Source organism: Apium graveolens, chromosome 1 (assembly GCF_009905375.1).
Source record: "Apium graveolens cultivar Ventura chromosome 1, ASM990537v1, whole genome shotgun sequence".
Lineage (NCBI taxonomy): Eukaryota > Viridiplantae > Streptophyta > Magnoliopsida > Apiales > Apiaceae > Apium > Apium graveolens.
Window position 1 is genome coordinate 198349319 of NC_133647.1, and position 16936 is coordinate 198366254.

General features: G+C 32.3%; 3 protein-coding genes across 3 annotated transcripts; all 3 read left to right on the plus strand.

Annotated features, from left to right (window-relative positions):
* Window positions 1-3467: 3467 nt before the first annotated feature.
* LOC141724109 (uncharacterized) lies at window positions 3468-7809 on the plus strand. The gene is made up of 3 exons (XM_074526105.1): window positions 3468-3581; window positions 4762-5394; window positions 5973-7809. The coding sequence occupies exons 2-3, from the start codon at window positions 4762-4764 to the stop codon at window positions 7464-7466; spliced, it is 2127 nt and encodes a 708-aa protein (XP_074382206.1). The 5' UTR covers window positions 3468-3581; the 3' UTR covers window positions 7467-7809.
* Window positions 7810-10507: 2698 nt separating this feature from the next.
* LOC141677780 (uncharacterized) lies at window positions 10508-14035 on the plus strand. The gene is made up of 3 exons (XM_074483849.1): window positions 10508-10767; window positions 12229-12359; window positions 13507-14035. Exons 1-3 carry the CDS (start codon window positions 10617-10619, stop codon window positions 13795-13797), a joined length of 573 nt encoding a protein of 190 aa, XP_074339950.1. The 5' UTR covers window positions 10508-10616; the 3' UTR covers window positions 13798-14035.
* LOC141677771 (protein SRC2 homolog) lies at window positions 13833-15609 on the plus strand. Its single transcript, XM_074483839.1, has 3 exons — window positions 13833-13961; window positions 14037-14097; window positions 14568-15609. Exons 1-3 carry the CDS (start codon window positions 13933-13935, stop codon window positions 15486-15488), a joined length of 1011 nt encoding a protein of 336 aa, XP_074339940.1. The 5' UTR covers window positions 13833-13932; the 3' UTR covers window positions 15489-15609.
* The last annotated feature ends 1327 nt before the right edge of the window (window positions 15610-16936 follow it).

Here is a 16936-nt window from a genome sequence, read left to right on the forward strand (position 1 = left end):
AAAATCTTCCAAAATCGATGGATTATTATCAATCCTTTAAAATATGAAATGAATACACCTCCCTTAGATTTTAAAAGATTTTTTGTAATTCTTGTTGAATATCTTCAGATTTTAAAAGATTATTTAAAATCCAAATTGAATATCCCATAATTTTCAAGATCCATAAAAAAAATTCAAAATCTCAATTTAATACACACCCCTTGTAAAAAGAGTTAGGACATATAAATAACAATAAAGTCAATGTGCTTCTGTTTGATCACCTTCTTCCGAGCGAGAATCTATCTTTACCCTAGAATTAGATTCTGTTTGATCACCTTCTTCCGAGCGAGAATCTATCTTTACCCTAGAATTAGAGTAAGTCCAACAACTTTCTTAAATGAGCTTTAAGTTCAGATATAAGGAACTTGGCTTAAATTTGCACTCCGACAGTATTTTAGAGCAACTCCAACAAGTTAGTTATTTAAGATCTTAAACTCAAATTTAGGGAATATAGTATAAAATAGAGTTCCAACAACATCTTAATATTTCCTTAAAAAGTTAGCATCATCCCTTCATGCCTTATTTATAAGTAACCACTAGTGAATCCTTACCTTCATTTTAATAATAAAAAATTCAATTCTCTCTATTTCTCCATATCAAATGCATAACTAAAGTTTGAATATATTAATAAAATATTATTAGGATACACTTATAAGGAATGTTGTTGGAGTTGACATACAATAAAATATCTTGAAACACTAGCATTCATTATTATAATAATATTTTTAAGGAACATGTTAACACATTGATTTCTTAAATTACTAATACACCACCTTCATATCTTATCTTTAAGGACAACTAGTCATGCCTTATATCATTTTTATTAATAAAATATTCATTTCTTATTCTTTCTTCCACTTTTTTCCTTCTCTTTCTTCCATTTTGTGTTCATATATTTTTCAAATTTATTGTTATAATTATGATAAAGATTGGGTTTAGAGATCATTGTTGGAGTTTAAATATAAAATCATGTCCTAACTTAGTAAAAGTTATTATTTTATAATATTTATAAGTAAGCTATTAGCGCACTGTTGGACTTGTTCTAAGGTCGATAACATTGTTTTATTGACGTTGGTGCGGGTTTTGTGCGAAAAATGACCATAAGTTTCAAGGTAGAGATATGGGTATTTTCTTTTAATCTTTTATCATTTTATACATTTTTTTAGAAAAGAAGAGGGTAAGAGAAATGAATATACAAGTGTTAAAATATTTTGTTGTTAATGCAGTTGCTACGTTATTAGAATAATTTTATATTTATCAATTTTGGTTCATTAAGTTTATTATAAAAATAAATGTGGATATGTTTAAGATTTTGAGTAGAATTAGAGAAAAATGGGTTCAACGGATGGATTCAGTAGATGGGCGATAGAATAATTGAGTTTATACATTTTTCAGTTAAATGATTTACTTGCAAGTTATAGATGAGTTGAGTGATTAAATAGTCATTTTCATGAACAATTTGTCTTCTCATTTTTAATAACACTTTTTTCCCCTAAAAACAATGTATATACTTCTATTTGTTTACCTATTTATTTTTAAAATCATATTTTTCTGTTGTGAAATGTGATTGCACATTTATTATGAATATAAAGTTATAAACTTTTTATTAATAATATATAATAATATAAATATTTGTAACTTACTAATTTGATATGAAATTAAGATGATAAAAAATCATGCAATATTCATCTAACAAAAATATAATGAGCGGTTACTAATAAGAGATGCATGAAAATTTTATTTAGATATTACGAAATACGTGTGATATCACATGCATAGATTTACATAATATTAGCATAAATTCCGTGCGATGCACGAGTTTCCATTAATATTTTAAATTTTTATTTATCAAGTTATATTATATTTTTAAAATATTTATATAAATATATAATGATTATAAATTTATAATAAAAATAATAGAATAACATGTGATCGTAATTTAGTAGAATAAATAGACTATTTCTAGTAGTTTAACAATTTAGTAGTTTAGCAGATATGTAACACTATTATTTATATCTTTTAATAATATGATAAGTTGTATTTGTAGTTTAGTAGGATAAATATATTATATTTAGTAGCAGTTTAATAATTTAGTAGTTTATTAGATATATAATACTATTTATCTATTTTTGTAATAATCAAAATTAGGGAATTATCGTTGAACCAAACCGTTGAACCAAATTATCTTTATTCCGGTTATTATAATATAGTATAGATATTATGAAAAAAGTACGAAACACGTGATATCAAATAAGTGGATTTATATAATACCTATATGAAATAAGTTGTATAAATCGTATACTTTTTAGATATTATATTTCACTTTCGTTTCATTAAGTTTCATTTCTTGTTGGAAAGATTAATGATTTTTCCACCTGCAAAAATTTTGTGATCAAAATTAATTAAAATTAATAGAATCCAACACCTTTCTTAATAGGGGTTTTTTTGCACTAACCCCTAAGTAACATTAGTAACAGTAGAGTCACAACAAAGTACAAGAAATGTTATTAAATAACCTGGCATGACCGTGGGTGTCAAATAAGTCAATAAAGGGGATTTATTTTTATTTAACAAATAAAATACCGATATATGATATTTTGAAATTATTTGGAAATTAATTTTATATTCTTCTTTAAAAAAATAGTATAATTATAAATTTCTTAGCATCAACAAATAAAAGAAGGAACATGTAATAACAACCTCAATTTCAACCAAAACTAATAAAAAAATATAAAAAGAGTAATGTCAACGTGGAAGTAACATTTCCGTAGTGAAAACATCAATATCCACACTTTTCTTAGCAAAAAAACAAAGAAAAGAAAAAGAAGTTTTCATGAGCTTTTTAAAATAAACGGAAGTCGCAATCTTATATACAATATAGTATAACCTCTCTACACTACTACACTCATACTTAGTATGTTTGTTTAGTGGGATTGCTGTAAGAAAAAATACCGGTGAAAAAATTATTGCAGCAAGTAAAGTTAGATCACTGTTTTGATAGTTTTTTTTTAATTTATATATATATTGAAATATAATATATAAAAATAATATTTTTGAAAATATTTGATAGTGAAACTGATAGTTATTTTATGTAAAATTAAAAGTTGAAAACAGTTTTGTTCCAAAAGCATGTGGTACATGCTTTTATTAACAACAGTTTTTAGATAAAAAACGTTTTTTTAGACCGTAACTTTTAGAATTTATCAAACACTTTTTTAACAAATTTTCAGCAAAAAACTGTTACACATGTCTGCAACGACAATACCAAACGGAGTGTTAGAATAAATTTGAAAATATGGGTACTTTTGATAAATTCTTTATATATATATATATATTGTGCAATGCAAAAATAGTAAAATAAAAATAAAAAAATATAGTAGTCTATGAGTAGGTGTAGGCTAGTCCTAGACATGGTACATATAAAGCATCAGTGTCTACATATGTTGTTATAATCTCTCCGTCAAACTCAAACCAACTGCGACTCGTGCAAGACTCTTCGATTTTTCATTTCTCTCGAATCCACACCATCTTATTACAACAAGGTACATCTCTCACTTCTATCTCTTCTCGTATCTATACATGTATGTATCTAAAAGTTGTTCATGTGCGCTTATGTTTTTTTTTGTTTATTCTCCCGAAAGTTGATAAAATTAAATTATTTCTTGGTTATATATACATGTTGTATACATACACTGGTTTGCTTGTATAACATGATTTATGCTCGTGCGCTTTAAGGTGTTAAATTTGACGAAAAATCGCATAATTTTAGTCAAGTTTTTTTTTTGTGTTCTTGGATTATGATAATTGATAAATGTGAGGTTTTGGGAATGAATACAAAGATTATGGTCTTTTGAGTTTCTTGTTTACGTGTGGATCTGGTTTTTGATACGATAAATTTCACTATTTTTTCTCGAAATATTTACCAAATGATTTACCGAACCTCGTCATCCCCCGTTCCGTAAATATTTTGGGACCTCAATTATTACTACTGCACTTTTTTAATGTATGGTTTTTTATTCTTATGCATCGCTGTAAAAGAATTTGTGGATCCAATATGTTCTGTACTATGATTTATGTTGTGCTTGTAAAAAAACTAAAGATTGTTAGTACTAAATTGGTTTTCCATAGAGTTTGACTCAGTTCTTTGTTGTTATTTGTTATTAAGTTAATGCTAATACATTATACATGTATGCTTATCTTTGATGTAGTTGGTAATTGATTTCCGAAAATGTACAATGGAAACTATTTAATTACTCACGCACACATGTCTGCTTGAATTCGCTTATTCTTATAACTACAGAGATGGTTATCTCATGTGCCAAAACTCGAAAAAACTGGCCAGTGCTGTTTTTGGTTTATTATTCCCTTAACTGCAGATTTGTCCATCTTATTTGTTTCACACACACTGTTATTCTGTGTGATATGTTTAAAATTGATTCTTGAGTCAGATATACTGGAACGTTCTGTTTTTAATTGCTTCATTGCCTTTCATGCTTGTCTCAGTGCTATACTAGAGGAGTGTTTCTATTCCAAATTATTGTTTATAAAAGAGATGTCATGCTTTTTTAAAAATGCATTGGTAGCTAAATTTGGATTCATTGTGTGTATCTTTATCCTGATAAATGTTACTCTTGCATAGGATAAAGGCATTACCAAATATTGAATTCATCATCCTGTATCATCATTGATTTTGTACTTAATTTTCAGTGATTTTCTTTTCAGATGGTACCGGCTGGATTGGATCAGAATAGGGCATCAGAGCTGCGTCCTCGTGTTGGTGATGGATACCAGGCTGAAATTCCAGATTTTATAACAGGACCTGAGTATGATAGCTATTTGAAGAGGCCAGTTGATGCTGAAAACAATAATCATGTTCCCTATGATTTTGGGCTGGGATTACCGGTACCAGTCACATGGACCAGAATTACCAACAAGGTGAACGAGAATAAGAAAGATGAAAAGATAGACTTCGCTACTCAATCAACTGATGCGCCTTTGATGCTTGGAAGTGTGAAAAAGACAAGTGATCCATGTTATGCTTTGGTTCCTGGGGTTTGTTGTGATTTATGGAATGATTTAGAAGAGGCGAGCTTTCTCTTAGGTTTGTACCTCCTGAAGAAGAACTTTGTTCCGTTGAAGCAATTTATTGGAAGTAAAAAGATGGGAGACATATTGTTTTTCTACTACACAAAGTTTTATATGTCCACCAAATTCAGTAGATGGTCAACATGCACCAGAGCGAGAAAAGATAAGTTTGAATATGGAGAATGGTTATTAAGTGGTTCGACGCAAAAGGAACTATTATCTCGTCTGCTGCCTCAGGTATCAGAGGAGTGCCAGGAAATGCTGCAGGAGGTAATTTATTAACTACATTATCTCTTTTTTCGTAGTAAAAATTGTCATGTAGGAATTAGTATGCTGACATTATGGTCTATGCAATATTCTGCAGCATGTAAGATCTTTTATTTGCCAAGTCAAAACTGGTGGACACCTTATATATCTGGTAACAATATCATTGTAAAAACTGTTATTGCTCGAGTGAATTGTAATATGAACTCGAGCTTTTGCACAAACTGCAGATATATGGGACAAATTTTTTGTTGACAAAGTAGTTATACAAGTAACAAGATCTCTCTCTCCCAAAGATCAACTTTAGCATCGGTACTTTATAAACTCGAGTCAAGAACATTGGTCATTGTCCTGTTCTTTATGTATCTCTAGAGAGTGAAACTGGACCACTGCTTAATTACATTAAAAGATATTTCAGTTTCAGCGTTTTGGTAAATCTACATAGTAGTTGGTGGATCTTTATGTGAGTTAGGACTTAGGATCATGTCCGAGTTGATGATTGTCACTGCCTGACATTTATTGCTGAACTTTTCTTTTAATTTTTTGTGATAAAAAAATGATTTTTCTCGTTGCTCTATTGGCAGGTGACTAAAACATATGCAAAGAAGGATATGTCACTAACCAAATATGTATTCTTTTTAAAGTCTACGGTTGGGTTAAAAACTTTTGTTGATGCAGTTGCCATTGGGAAAGGCAAGGAAGATCTCACAAGCATGGTCATTAGGCCTGTGCGAATTCCAGTCGGTGAAGCATGTTCTTATCTTACACATGCTGAGATTGTGGATTATCTAACTGGAGGTTATAGTTTAAGCAACGATCAGTCTAGCGATTTATTCTGGATAGCTGTCTGGCCACGTTTGTTGGCAAGAGGATGGCAGTCAGAACTGCCAAAGAACCGAGCTTATTTTTCAAGTAAAATGGATTGCCTGGTGTTTCTTACTCCTGGTGTTGAGAAGTTTTCGAGAAGATTAGTGAAAGGGGACCATTATTTCGTCTCTGTTAAGGATGTCTTGAGTAAAGTTGCATCTGAACCAGAGCTTCTTGAGCTTGACACAGATTATGATGAAAGGGAGAAGGAAGATAAGGCGTTGAATCTGGAGACTATGGAGCAGCAAAATTTTCCTAAGAAACTTCGCTGTCATTTGCAGCCTCAGACTCGAATTTGTGATGTGGATGCCATGAAATTTACTGTTGTTGATACAAGCCTCGGTAAAGGAAAATTTTTCAAAGAAGTAACTTTGCCAATGGATATGTCAAGTAAAGAAATTGTTTCTACAGACAGTGATGTGGATACTTCTGATCTCTCCACTGTGAAATCAGATGGTTCTCATAACATGTTGGTGGACCAGGATACAAATTCCACCACTCATGCAAAGATTCTCCCGAAAAATGGAAAGCTTTATGAAGGTAGTTCTGACCAACTTGTTTGGATTGATAATCCAGATTCCATGAAACCAGTAGAAAAAACTGAGAAGCAAAATAATATATCTGACGACAAGCAGGAAAGGAAACCAGCAGATATTCAGTTGAGCCAAAAGCTGAAGCGAAATAATTTTGATACTTTACTTTCTGCTCCGAAAAGGCATAGGACTACAGTTGAGGAGATAGGTTCCGGGGATCTTGTCCTTGGCTCCGGAAGCAGTCACTCAGATGTTAATGATCCAAACAGCATAGCTTTTTCTCAAGAGGGCTCATCCAAAAATAGGTTGCCAGTCACCAGTTCCCCAAAAGGAAGCTCTTCGTGGAGTACCAGAGGTTCTCAGTCTGATAATGGTCACGATCAAGAAAATTCTGAATTACACATGTTTATTGACTTGAAGTTTCCTCAACAGCCAGTAGATTTCCCAGGTGGTTCTCTCCTTAGAGATTCGACAAACATGCAAGATGTTATCAGGAGTACCCAACAGGATGATTTTTGTGCACTGAAAACCTCTGCAGATATTAGTGTTCCTGAGCAGCCAACTGAGATGAACTCTAGGAGAAAGGGTACTAGAACCAGACCACCAACTGCAAGAGCACTTGAAGCCCTCGTAAACGGAGATTTGACAGCAAAGACAAGGCGGAAGAAGCAAGCGTAGCTGGAGGAAAGTGGAACTGGTGTGATTTGAATGGTCAGCAAGAAAAAGGTCCAATTTTCTTCTATAAATTGAGCTAAACTTTTTTTTTTCTTTTTTGGAGGTGGCAATCTGCCCCGTTTGATACTCGATCCAGACTCGATCCGTATTTTGCTTTTTGATCAGTTTGCCTGGAAGTAATAAGAGCACAGTTAGCTACCCAGCCTTCCAGGCTTGTACTCTTCAAATAAATTCCTTTGTATAAAACATTTAAACTATGGAAACCTTGGGTTGCATTGTGATGTCTGCATGGTTTTGTATTTGTTTTGCGTCTGCGTGGATGAATACTATATGAGACAAAGATGTTAACTTTTGGCTCCAAATATTCTTCCAAATTTTGGAATCAAAGTCTTTTATCACTGAAGTAAAGTTATGAATGTAGTGGTATTTAAATGTAAGGGATCTAGATTGAACCGGACTATTAGTTATCTTGGATTTATATCCGACTGAAAATATGATTCATGTTTTATATCCGTTTTGTAAACGATTATATAAGCATTCGTATACCCAGCTCAAATTAGATCTCATATTATTTTCTACAAAATGGTCCTACGCGAATTTTCAAATATGATCCATTGATGATATTCGGCTCGACCCCATATATAAATTATATATTTAACCCATTATAACGATCCAATATTGTCTTAAAAAATAGATGTGATTTATTAAAATGTATCCGCTAAATCAACTATAATTGTTATTCTATACAAATCATCAATGACTCACTATTACGAAAATCAATATTGAATAAGTAAAATATAATAAAAATAGGGCTTATCATCAATCAAATGACCGATGAATAGTTGTTAGGGTTTTATGGATGGAAGTAGGGGGTGCATGCGAGTCAGGTTGTGTGAGTTACATAGAAATAATTCAACCCCATTTTATTTGATTTCAGTAATTTTAACTCAATTAAAATCCAGTTTTAAAATCATTTGGGTCATTTGGGTCAGTTAGAATTTATTTCAATTTTAGCTGATTTGTGTTAAAATAAGCTACTAGATAATATGCGTGAAATAAGATCATGTAATTATTTTCACAATTTTTTTGATGACAAGTTAAGTTCATAATCGAGCTTATTTGGCGCAATACTATGGTTCTTGTTAAGCAGGTCTATTTTCATTATACATAATTGAGCTTAAACTGAAAATCAATTCACTCATTTATTAAGAAATCATAATTGTTATGTAATATATTTTTAGTTTAGATAAAACAATAATTAAGACTGGTTTAGTAAAAAAAGTAAATAAAATATACGGTAAGGATCGAACCTGTGACGACAGAAGATAAGCTCTTAACCACTTAAGTTATCCAACCATGCTCATAAAATAATGATCCATATGATGTCACATAATATAAAAATGGGAAAGATGAAGAACTGGACAGTCACAGATGCATACAACGTCAAGTCCTGATTGCCACAAATATGAGACACAAACTATCTATTATATTATATGTATGCACTTCTTTTCTGTATCTCCCCTACAAAATTACAATAAAAAAATAAAAAGTAAATTAAGAGAGGGACGACCCAAGAAAATGGGACTCGCCGTTTTATTATAATTTCAGACATCGCAAATATTTGCTCACTCAGAGACCCAGGACATTTTCCGAGTCCCTTTGCACCAAATGGGCGTGCATTGTGAATGCTCTTAACCCAACCAATTTGAGTCCGATTTAACAATTTTTGACCCAATTTCGATTTAAAATCTTTTTGATGGAGTTTTATAAGAGTATATTCAATCTATTATATTATTTTGGTGTAATTTTTATATCAAAATAGTATAAAAGAACTACATTATTTTCAATAACTACTCCAATCTATAATACTAAATTTTACACCGTCAATGTACAATATAAATTATTTTATTACTAAAGTACAAAATTAAAGTTAAAAATAATAAAGTGATCGAATATAACCGGAACAAATTTGTTTTTAGTAAAGGAGTTCAAGTGCAACATGAAAATATACAAAAAAAATAAAATTTTAGTGTGACATCAAATTTGATGTAATTTTTGGTGTGACACCGGTAATTTTTAGAATTGGGTCGGAGGTGAGTTTTACACCAAAATGATATAAAAATACACATTTAGAGTTGGGTTGGAGAGGACATGATTACGAGATTGAAGGAGGCGGAGGAGGCAATCAATCACCTTCTATATATTAAATGACAATTAAGGGAAATTAAACTATTTTAATGATCGTAAAGTTATGAGTTTACCCTTTTATTTAAAAAAATTATACAAATGACACTCATATCTAATTTAATATAAAATTAAGAAAAACTTGTGTATACACCAAGATTCAAATCCCTGATCTTCTATGGGTTAAATATGAAAGTGGTAACTCATCTCAATATCATATATTAGTTTTATCATCAAACATAATGGAGTATCATTTGAATCACTAAAGTCAAAATAAATATCAAAGACATACCTTAAAATAAATGCTCGAGAATTAAAAAATATTTTTATGAAATTTTATACATTTTTCTTAAATCTCATTATAACCAAATGAAAGTTATGAAATCCTATTATTTTAGATGATATAATGAGATTTTTAAAAATGTATCTACTAATTATTTTTATTTAAATAAAAAAATATAACTAAAAAATTAAAAAAAATAGTAGATCGGTTTTTAAAAATCTCACTATATTATCAAAAATACTAAAATTCATATATTTTCATTTAATTGTAATATGATTTCAAGAAAAATGTATAAAATTTCATAAAAATAATTTTTAATTTTAGAGCACCTATATTGAATTATCCGTTTAATATTTATTACTGTATGATTTTAGTAATTCAAATAATATCTTGTATATTTGATGATGAAACTTATATATCGTATCGTAAAAGTAGATGTCACTGTATGCTTTTTAAAAATCTTATTAGATACGTGCTACGTGGACGCTTACATGACAATGAGCTTAACATCACACTGTCGGCTTCTACCAAGCTTACAAATCAAAATAATATTAAAAAATGAGGAAAGCTTATTCTAATTTCTAGCTCTTGTAAATAACTAAAATTCTTTAAAAATAAATAATAAAAATTAGAAAGCGCCTAAAACTATAATTACCCTGTACAAACACACACATTTACAAAGAAAAATGGGCCAGGCATTACGTCGAGCATCTGGTAGGCTCCGAAACTCCGCCACCGACAAATCTCCGGCGCCTCCGATCAAGACTACCGTGGACCCCACTCCACCGGTGGTTCCGTTCGAAAAGTTTTCCGGTGACTCCGCCGTTCCTAATTCTGGTAAGCATATAAACACACAATTTGTATGTATATGTATAGTTTGGAAAGTTAGTTATGGTTGTTAGAAATAAGTGGAAAGTTTGTTATGTTTGTTAGAAATCAGTTACTAACTAAGCTATGTAATTTGTTTTTTTAAGGGATGTGTATTAATTGGAGAAATTAGGAGTAGGTTTGTTTTCGACTTTGAACCCGAAAGATGAGCTGATTAGCGAGTTTTTAAGTTGTTCAGGCTTCTGTTTAAGTTGTATCGAGTCCGGTAAATTCAGCATTTGTACTAATCGTAGCTATGAGTATTTAAGTGAAGCTTGAGAAATATGTATTAAATGGAGAATTTAGGAATAGGTTTGTTTTTGAATTTGAGCCCGAAAGATGAGCTGATTAGCGAGTTTTTAAGTTGTTCCGGATGTTGTACAAGTTGTGTCGAGTTTTGTGCTACTCGTAGCTGCTATAAGTATTTAAGGCTGTGTTCCCGAATCTAGGGTAGAAAAGAAAAGAATAGAAAATAACCAATTTCCCTTTCTCTCCTAATCTTTCCAAAAGTGGGAAGAAGATTTTGGAGACAAAAATAAAGAAAACTTCTTACCAAATTTGTAGCTTTCTTTTCATTTCTTTCATAAAAGTTGTTCGGGAACAAGCTGAAGAAATATATTTTTTACATTTCTTTTCTTTTCTCTCCAAAAAAAGTTTCTGGAACACAACGTAAGTGAAGCTCGAGAAATATCTGCACGGATGGATGATCTGTTATACCTCTTTACGTGAATGTGTTATATTGAGGATTACACGATTAGTTTTGGAACTAAAATGTAGGGTGAAATATAGTACACAAGTGAATAGTAATGATGCGGCTTGATCATTTCTACGCTCGTCCTAATGGTTTCCTGTGTTTTTAACAAGAATTGCTAATGTTTCTTTTTAGTCCTAGTAGATAACAAGAAATATGAGGTCTTGTTGTATATGAGAACATATATGCTTAGATTTTCAAAAAGTAATGGAATAAGATTTGCACTGTTTTGTGGTACAATATCTACAATATTCATTCCGTTCTTCAGAGTTTACCCTTCGTTACAGATCTACCTTTGATTCACCTGACTCGAGTTTCTTTATAAAAATTCCATCCACAACCTCCTGCTTTACACCCTCGTGGTACGTTAGAATGTTGTGGATAATTTAGTAGGTTGCAAGACTTATTTATATTTCAAATTTTAGATATTTTTATATTAGATATTTATATGTTGAGTACACTAGAAGTTTCGGTGTTAATAAGTTTCTCTTATAGGGTAATTTGTATGTTGTTTTGTTTGTTTGCTTGGGCTGTAGCATAATCACCTCTCTAATATGTGTTCCTTATTCAAGACGACTGATTTTCAAGTTTCACCAAGAATTTTTTATGGGCTGTAAATGATGGTTTATACAGAGGATATATATGTAATGTAACTTGAATTGGTGGTTTAATATCTCCAGTTCAAGATGGTGCATTGAAAATTAATGCTGATAACATGCTCGAAGAGAAAGATCCACAGTATGATGCAATGCTCAGTCAAATGGTGGGTAGAATCCAATCTAAGTCTGGAGGGAAATCTGAGATGGGTGAGGTGAGTTCATTCAAGTTGTTAAGTATATGTAACATCTGTTATCGGGGTTATTGCTCTCTAGCAACAAAGTTAGGGTTCACTGAGATAATTATATATGAATTACAAATTTAAAACTTCTTTGGGGACAAAATTTAGAACATACATCTATGTGTATTAAAAGGGTAAAACAAAAATCTTTAATCAAAATTTTGTGAATAATCCCGGTTAGAAGTTGGGGTTGCGGTCTCCCCCCTGTGCACCTCATCCCTCCGTACATGGTATTCTTCCTACCAGTACCAATATAAGAGGGTGAGACCTGCCATTGCAGCATAAGCATAATAGCTCGACTATATAAACTATTCTATTTGCAGTATTGGTAATGATGCTAAGTTTTAATTTATTATTTGGTATTGCTAGAACTGCTTTATCATGTATTTAGACATCTGACGGATCTGATTTTACTTGATTCTTTATACCTAACAATCATTTGCAAATTAAAAAAATATCTAAGAAACTTGGTTTCTGTTTCTTAATGTAACGTTTTATTCCCAAGTACGTGTTGGTTGCCTTGGTGACAATTTAATTGTTCTCTACTGTACATTCTTCCATATTGTTTGCTCAGGCTGTGCTAGATCACCAGTTAGTGCCAGCAACTAAACATGTGTTATCCAGAATTCAATTGCTCTCTTTTCATTTTAAAACACTTGATCCACTTCGATATTCAAAAACTGATAATATATTTTTAGTTTTTTTCTGGCGAGCACGTTATTGATCTTTCAAATTAGGTTCAAAGCACTGGTTACTTGAAAGTTGAAAGTTCTAATAAAGAACAGATCTACTGCCTGACTTTTGAGTTAATGTAATGGTTCTTTATTCAAAAATCAAATTGGATCGACTACATTGATATATCATGTGATTGAGCTGTCAAAGAGAATTGTATACCTGTTGATTGATGAGGTGCAATCTCAGTTACTAATCATTTGAGAATGCACTTCTACTGGTAAATTTTATACTTTTTAGAACTGAAACTAGTTCATCTGTTGCCCTGGAGTTCTTGCAGTGATCTCTTCAATCTTTGAATTTTATTTTTGATATAATAATTGAACATCATTGTGTTACAATGCATATTAAGTCATCTCATTTTCTGATTCTGAGGATGTTAATTCAGGCATTTGTAGTGGAGAGGTATAGTAGACCCACACCAAAACTCAGGAGTACTAAAACAGGTGGGACTGACCGATATGAGGAAAGGCCCGCTCCTTCAGGAACCTTGAACATATCTCAAATACGCCAGATTGTCCAGCTACATCAAGGCAAGGCTTCTGATCACAACGGGCCTATGAATATTCAACAAATTGCTGAGAGGTTTCGCATTGATGCTGCACAAGTAGAGAAGATTCTTCAGTTCATATCACTTCCTGCAGAAGATGACAGTAAACAGAAAAAGAATCAACAATGACAATAGATCACAAGTCTTTACTTTACTAACTTGAAGTTTTGACACATGAGAGATAGATTGCACTAGTTGTATCAAAGAGTCTGTTGAAACCAGGAGACTTGTGTTTGTAATCAATAATTGTGCATTTCAAGTGTAATGACCCTCAAGTCGAAGCCTGCTTCGGGGTACGTCACAGCTACTGATTGGATTCTTGTTTACATGTTTATCAGTTAAATTCAATCATATAAATTTTCATTTAGGAATGCTCTCATGGAATTGACAGTCAAGGCATGCTGCATAATTAGTAACATCGTCTTTAAGGTGCGAATTCTTAGATCAAAATTTGCCTATTTGAGTCATTAAATATTCTGATACTCAGCTCCTCTTCTGTTTAATATCTGACTATTTATCGTAACCTCTTTACAGCTTAAAATAAAATTGGATACCTTTGCTCCTTCCTTATTTTTACATCAGATGACTTGTTGATGTCTAATTTGTGCCATCATAAGTTTTACATATCGTGCCCCTATATTTAGACATTTAGTTCCAGTTCTATTTGCTATTTTTATTCAGGAAGAGGTAACAAGGATGGATTTTGTCATTTTACATGTCAATCCCTCCCTGTATTAGATGTCATTGCCTGTAAGATCAGGTCCACTCTGTGATTTCGCATCTATTGCCTGTTATTCCACCTTTCTAGATCGATCCCTTATTATAGCTCATATATATTACAAACATCCATGCAAGCCAACCGTGATCCTAAACGATCCTTTTCTTGTTTTTCCATATAGTGTTCTTCTGATCAATATATGGAATACAGAAATCTAGACATTACACTAATCTCCGCCAAAGACATTAAAAATGTCAATCTCATATCTAAGATGGATGTTTATGCTATCGTTTGGATTGACGGTGGTGATCCTGGCGCCGTCATAAGAACCCCTACCCACAAAGAAGCTGGCACTGACCCTAAGTGGAACTTTCATATGAAGTTTACCCTCGACGATGCTGCAGCTCAGCAGAACCGCTTGACATTAATCATCAGGCTCCGTTGCCAGAGGGATCTTGGAGATAAAGACATAGGAGATGTCCGTATTCCTATCAAAGAAATCATTGGACAAAATGTGGGAGATGACAAGGAAGAACAGTTGCTAAAATATCAGGTCAGAAGACCTGATGGAAGACAAAAAGGGGAGCTGAGTTTGTCGTATAAATTTAGCGACAAAATTGTAGGAGAACAGACTAAATCAAAATCTTCGGAGGAGCCCATTACTGCTTATCCCGCAAAATATGCAGAATCCGGGCCAAGTTCTGGATACCAGCCGCCACAAGGTGGTTATCCTCCTGCAGGGTATCAACAACAAGGCGGTTATCCTCCTGCAGGGTATCCGCCACAAGGTGCTTATCCTCCTGCAGGGTATCCGCAACAAGGTGCACCACCTGTAGCAGGGTATGGATATCCCCCACACCCTTATGGTGGATATCCACCGCAGCAGGGATATGGTGGTTATCCACCCCAACAAGGGTACGGGTTTGCGCCTGTGCAGAAACCTCATAAGAAGAATAAGCTCGGTGGTATGGGATTGGGTATGGGATTGCTGGGAGGTGCATTAGGTGGGATGATGATAGGGGACATGATTTCGGATGCTGGAGACTATAGTGCTGGCTATGAAGAAGGATATGAAGATGCTGGTGGTGATCTTGATTTTTAAAAAATAATGAGTTTCTTTATGAATTGTTGCTGTTTTTATATATTCACAATGTAAGAAGTATTGTTATTGTGCTCTGGCTTGAATCTGAGACATGAATGAACAATCCTTTGAGTTAAGTATATTTGTGTGTGTATTGATTCTTTTCATTTCATACATGATTCACATATTTGAAATTCGATTATATGTTCTGGATTGGTAGTATATGATAGATTTTCATTTGGATTTGTGATAGATTTTGTAAAGAGTATTTCAGAAGGCTAAGAATGCTCAGAAGAGCAATGCTACATATCCAAAATATTTCTTATAGATGTTTCCACAATTAAGCGTGTCATCTTTTTAATCATGAAATTTATATTAATACACTAGGGTCTCATCTTATTACAAGTGAATGACAACTCATCATTCGGGAACCGTTTCGGGAATGATTTTTGGGATTCTAGCATTTCTCGACTAAGAATTTTTTTTTTATTTTTTCTAACCAATTTTGCATGGAATTCGAAATCATGTCGTATATTACCATTCCATATAGTTTTGAGAGTAACGGCATACACTCTGTTTTATCTGTATTCTATTTCCGAAAATCATTTATTCTGTTGCTGCTAGAGTTGCTAGAGTAGTGTAATGAAATACAAACTTGCTAAAACTGACTCAGTTTAATTGAAAAAGTGATTTTTTTCTATATGCCCCGAAGAGAGAACTTCTTTAATAATGAAAATACTAAAAGAAATATATGGAGAAGCAAGGAATCGAACCTCGAACAACTTCTCAGCATTAGAATCGCTCTACCATTGAGCTACTTCCCCGTTGATGAAAATTATTAATACTTGACTCGACTTAACACATATAAGTAATAAAATATAGAAAAATTATGATTTACGATAAATTAAGATATGAACATTTTTTTACTAATACTGTCCATTTGGGAGTACCATAAAAAAAGATCAGGAAACCAGAAGAGAAAACTTCTTTTATAATAAAAATACGAAAAAACAAAAACTCATGGAGAAGCAAGGAATCGAACCTTGAACATCTTCTCAGTATTAGAATCGCTCTACCATTGAGATACTTCCCCATTGATGAAATTTGTTAATACTAGACTCTATTTAAACACATAAGTAATAAAATTTAAAAATTTCTTTTTGATAAATATAGAGAAAGTTTATAATTTACGATAGAATACGATATGAACCCCTCGCAAAAAAAATGAACCCTTACTTTACGCAAATATGTCATCTTGGGAGCACCATAAAATAATTGATCAGAAAACCAGCTGATAATTTTATACAAGACTTAAAAGAATGTTCATACAAGTTTTACTAGTCACAACACCGACAACTTTTAGCTACAAAAAAAAAAGCAAGAAAAACGAAGAAAAAAATGGTCCTCATTTATAATTAACACGTAGAATGCACCCATGCTGACTGATAAATATGATATGCTAGTCCGAG

Excerpts from the sequence above, each read along its gene's own strand:
- LOC141724109 (XM_074526105.1), top strand. The coding sequence starts at position 4,762 with ATGGTACCGGCTGGATTGGATCAGAATAGGGCATCAGAGCTGCGTCCT. Across the intron at positions 5,395-5,972 it reads GCCAGGAAATGCTGCAGGAG|GTGACTAAAACATATGCAAA; the intron begins GTAATTTATTAA and ends CTCTATTGGCAG.
- LOC141677780 (XM_074483849.1), top strand. The coding sequence starts at position 10,617 with ATGGGCCAGGCATTACGTCGAGCATCTGGTAGGCTCCGAAACTCCGCC. Across the intron at positions 10,768-12,228 it reads CTCCGCCGTTCCTAATTCTG|TTCAAGATGGTGCATTGAAA; the intron begins GTAAGCATATAA and ends TAATATCTCCAG. Across the intron at positions 12,360-13,506 it reads GGAAATCTGAGATGGGTGAG|GCATTTGTAGTGGAGAGGTA; the intron begins GTGAGTTCATTC and ends ATGTTAATTCAG.
- LOC141677771 (XM_074483839.1), top strand. The coding sequence starts at position 13,933 with ATGACCCTCAAGTCGAAGCCTGCTTCGGG. Across the intron at positions 13,962-14,036 it reads AAGTCGAAGCCTGCTTCGGG|GAATGCTCTCATGGAATTGA; the intron begins GTACGTCACAGC and ends ATTTTCATTTAG. Across the intron at positions 14,098-14,567 it reads TTAGTAACATCGTCTTTAAG|TGTTCTTCTGATCAATATAT; the intron begins GTGCGAATTCTT and ends TTTTCCATATAG.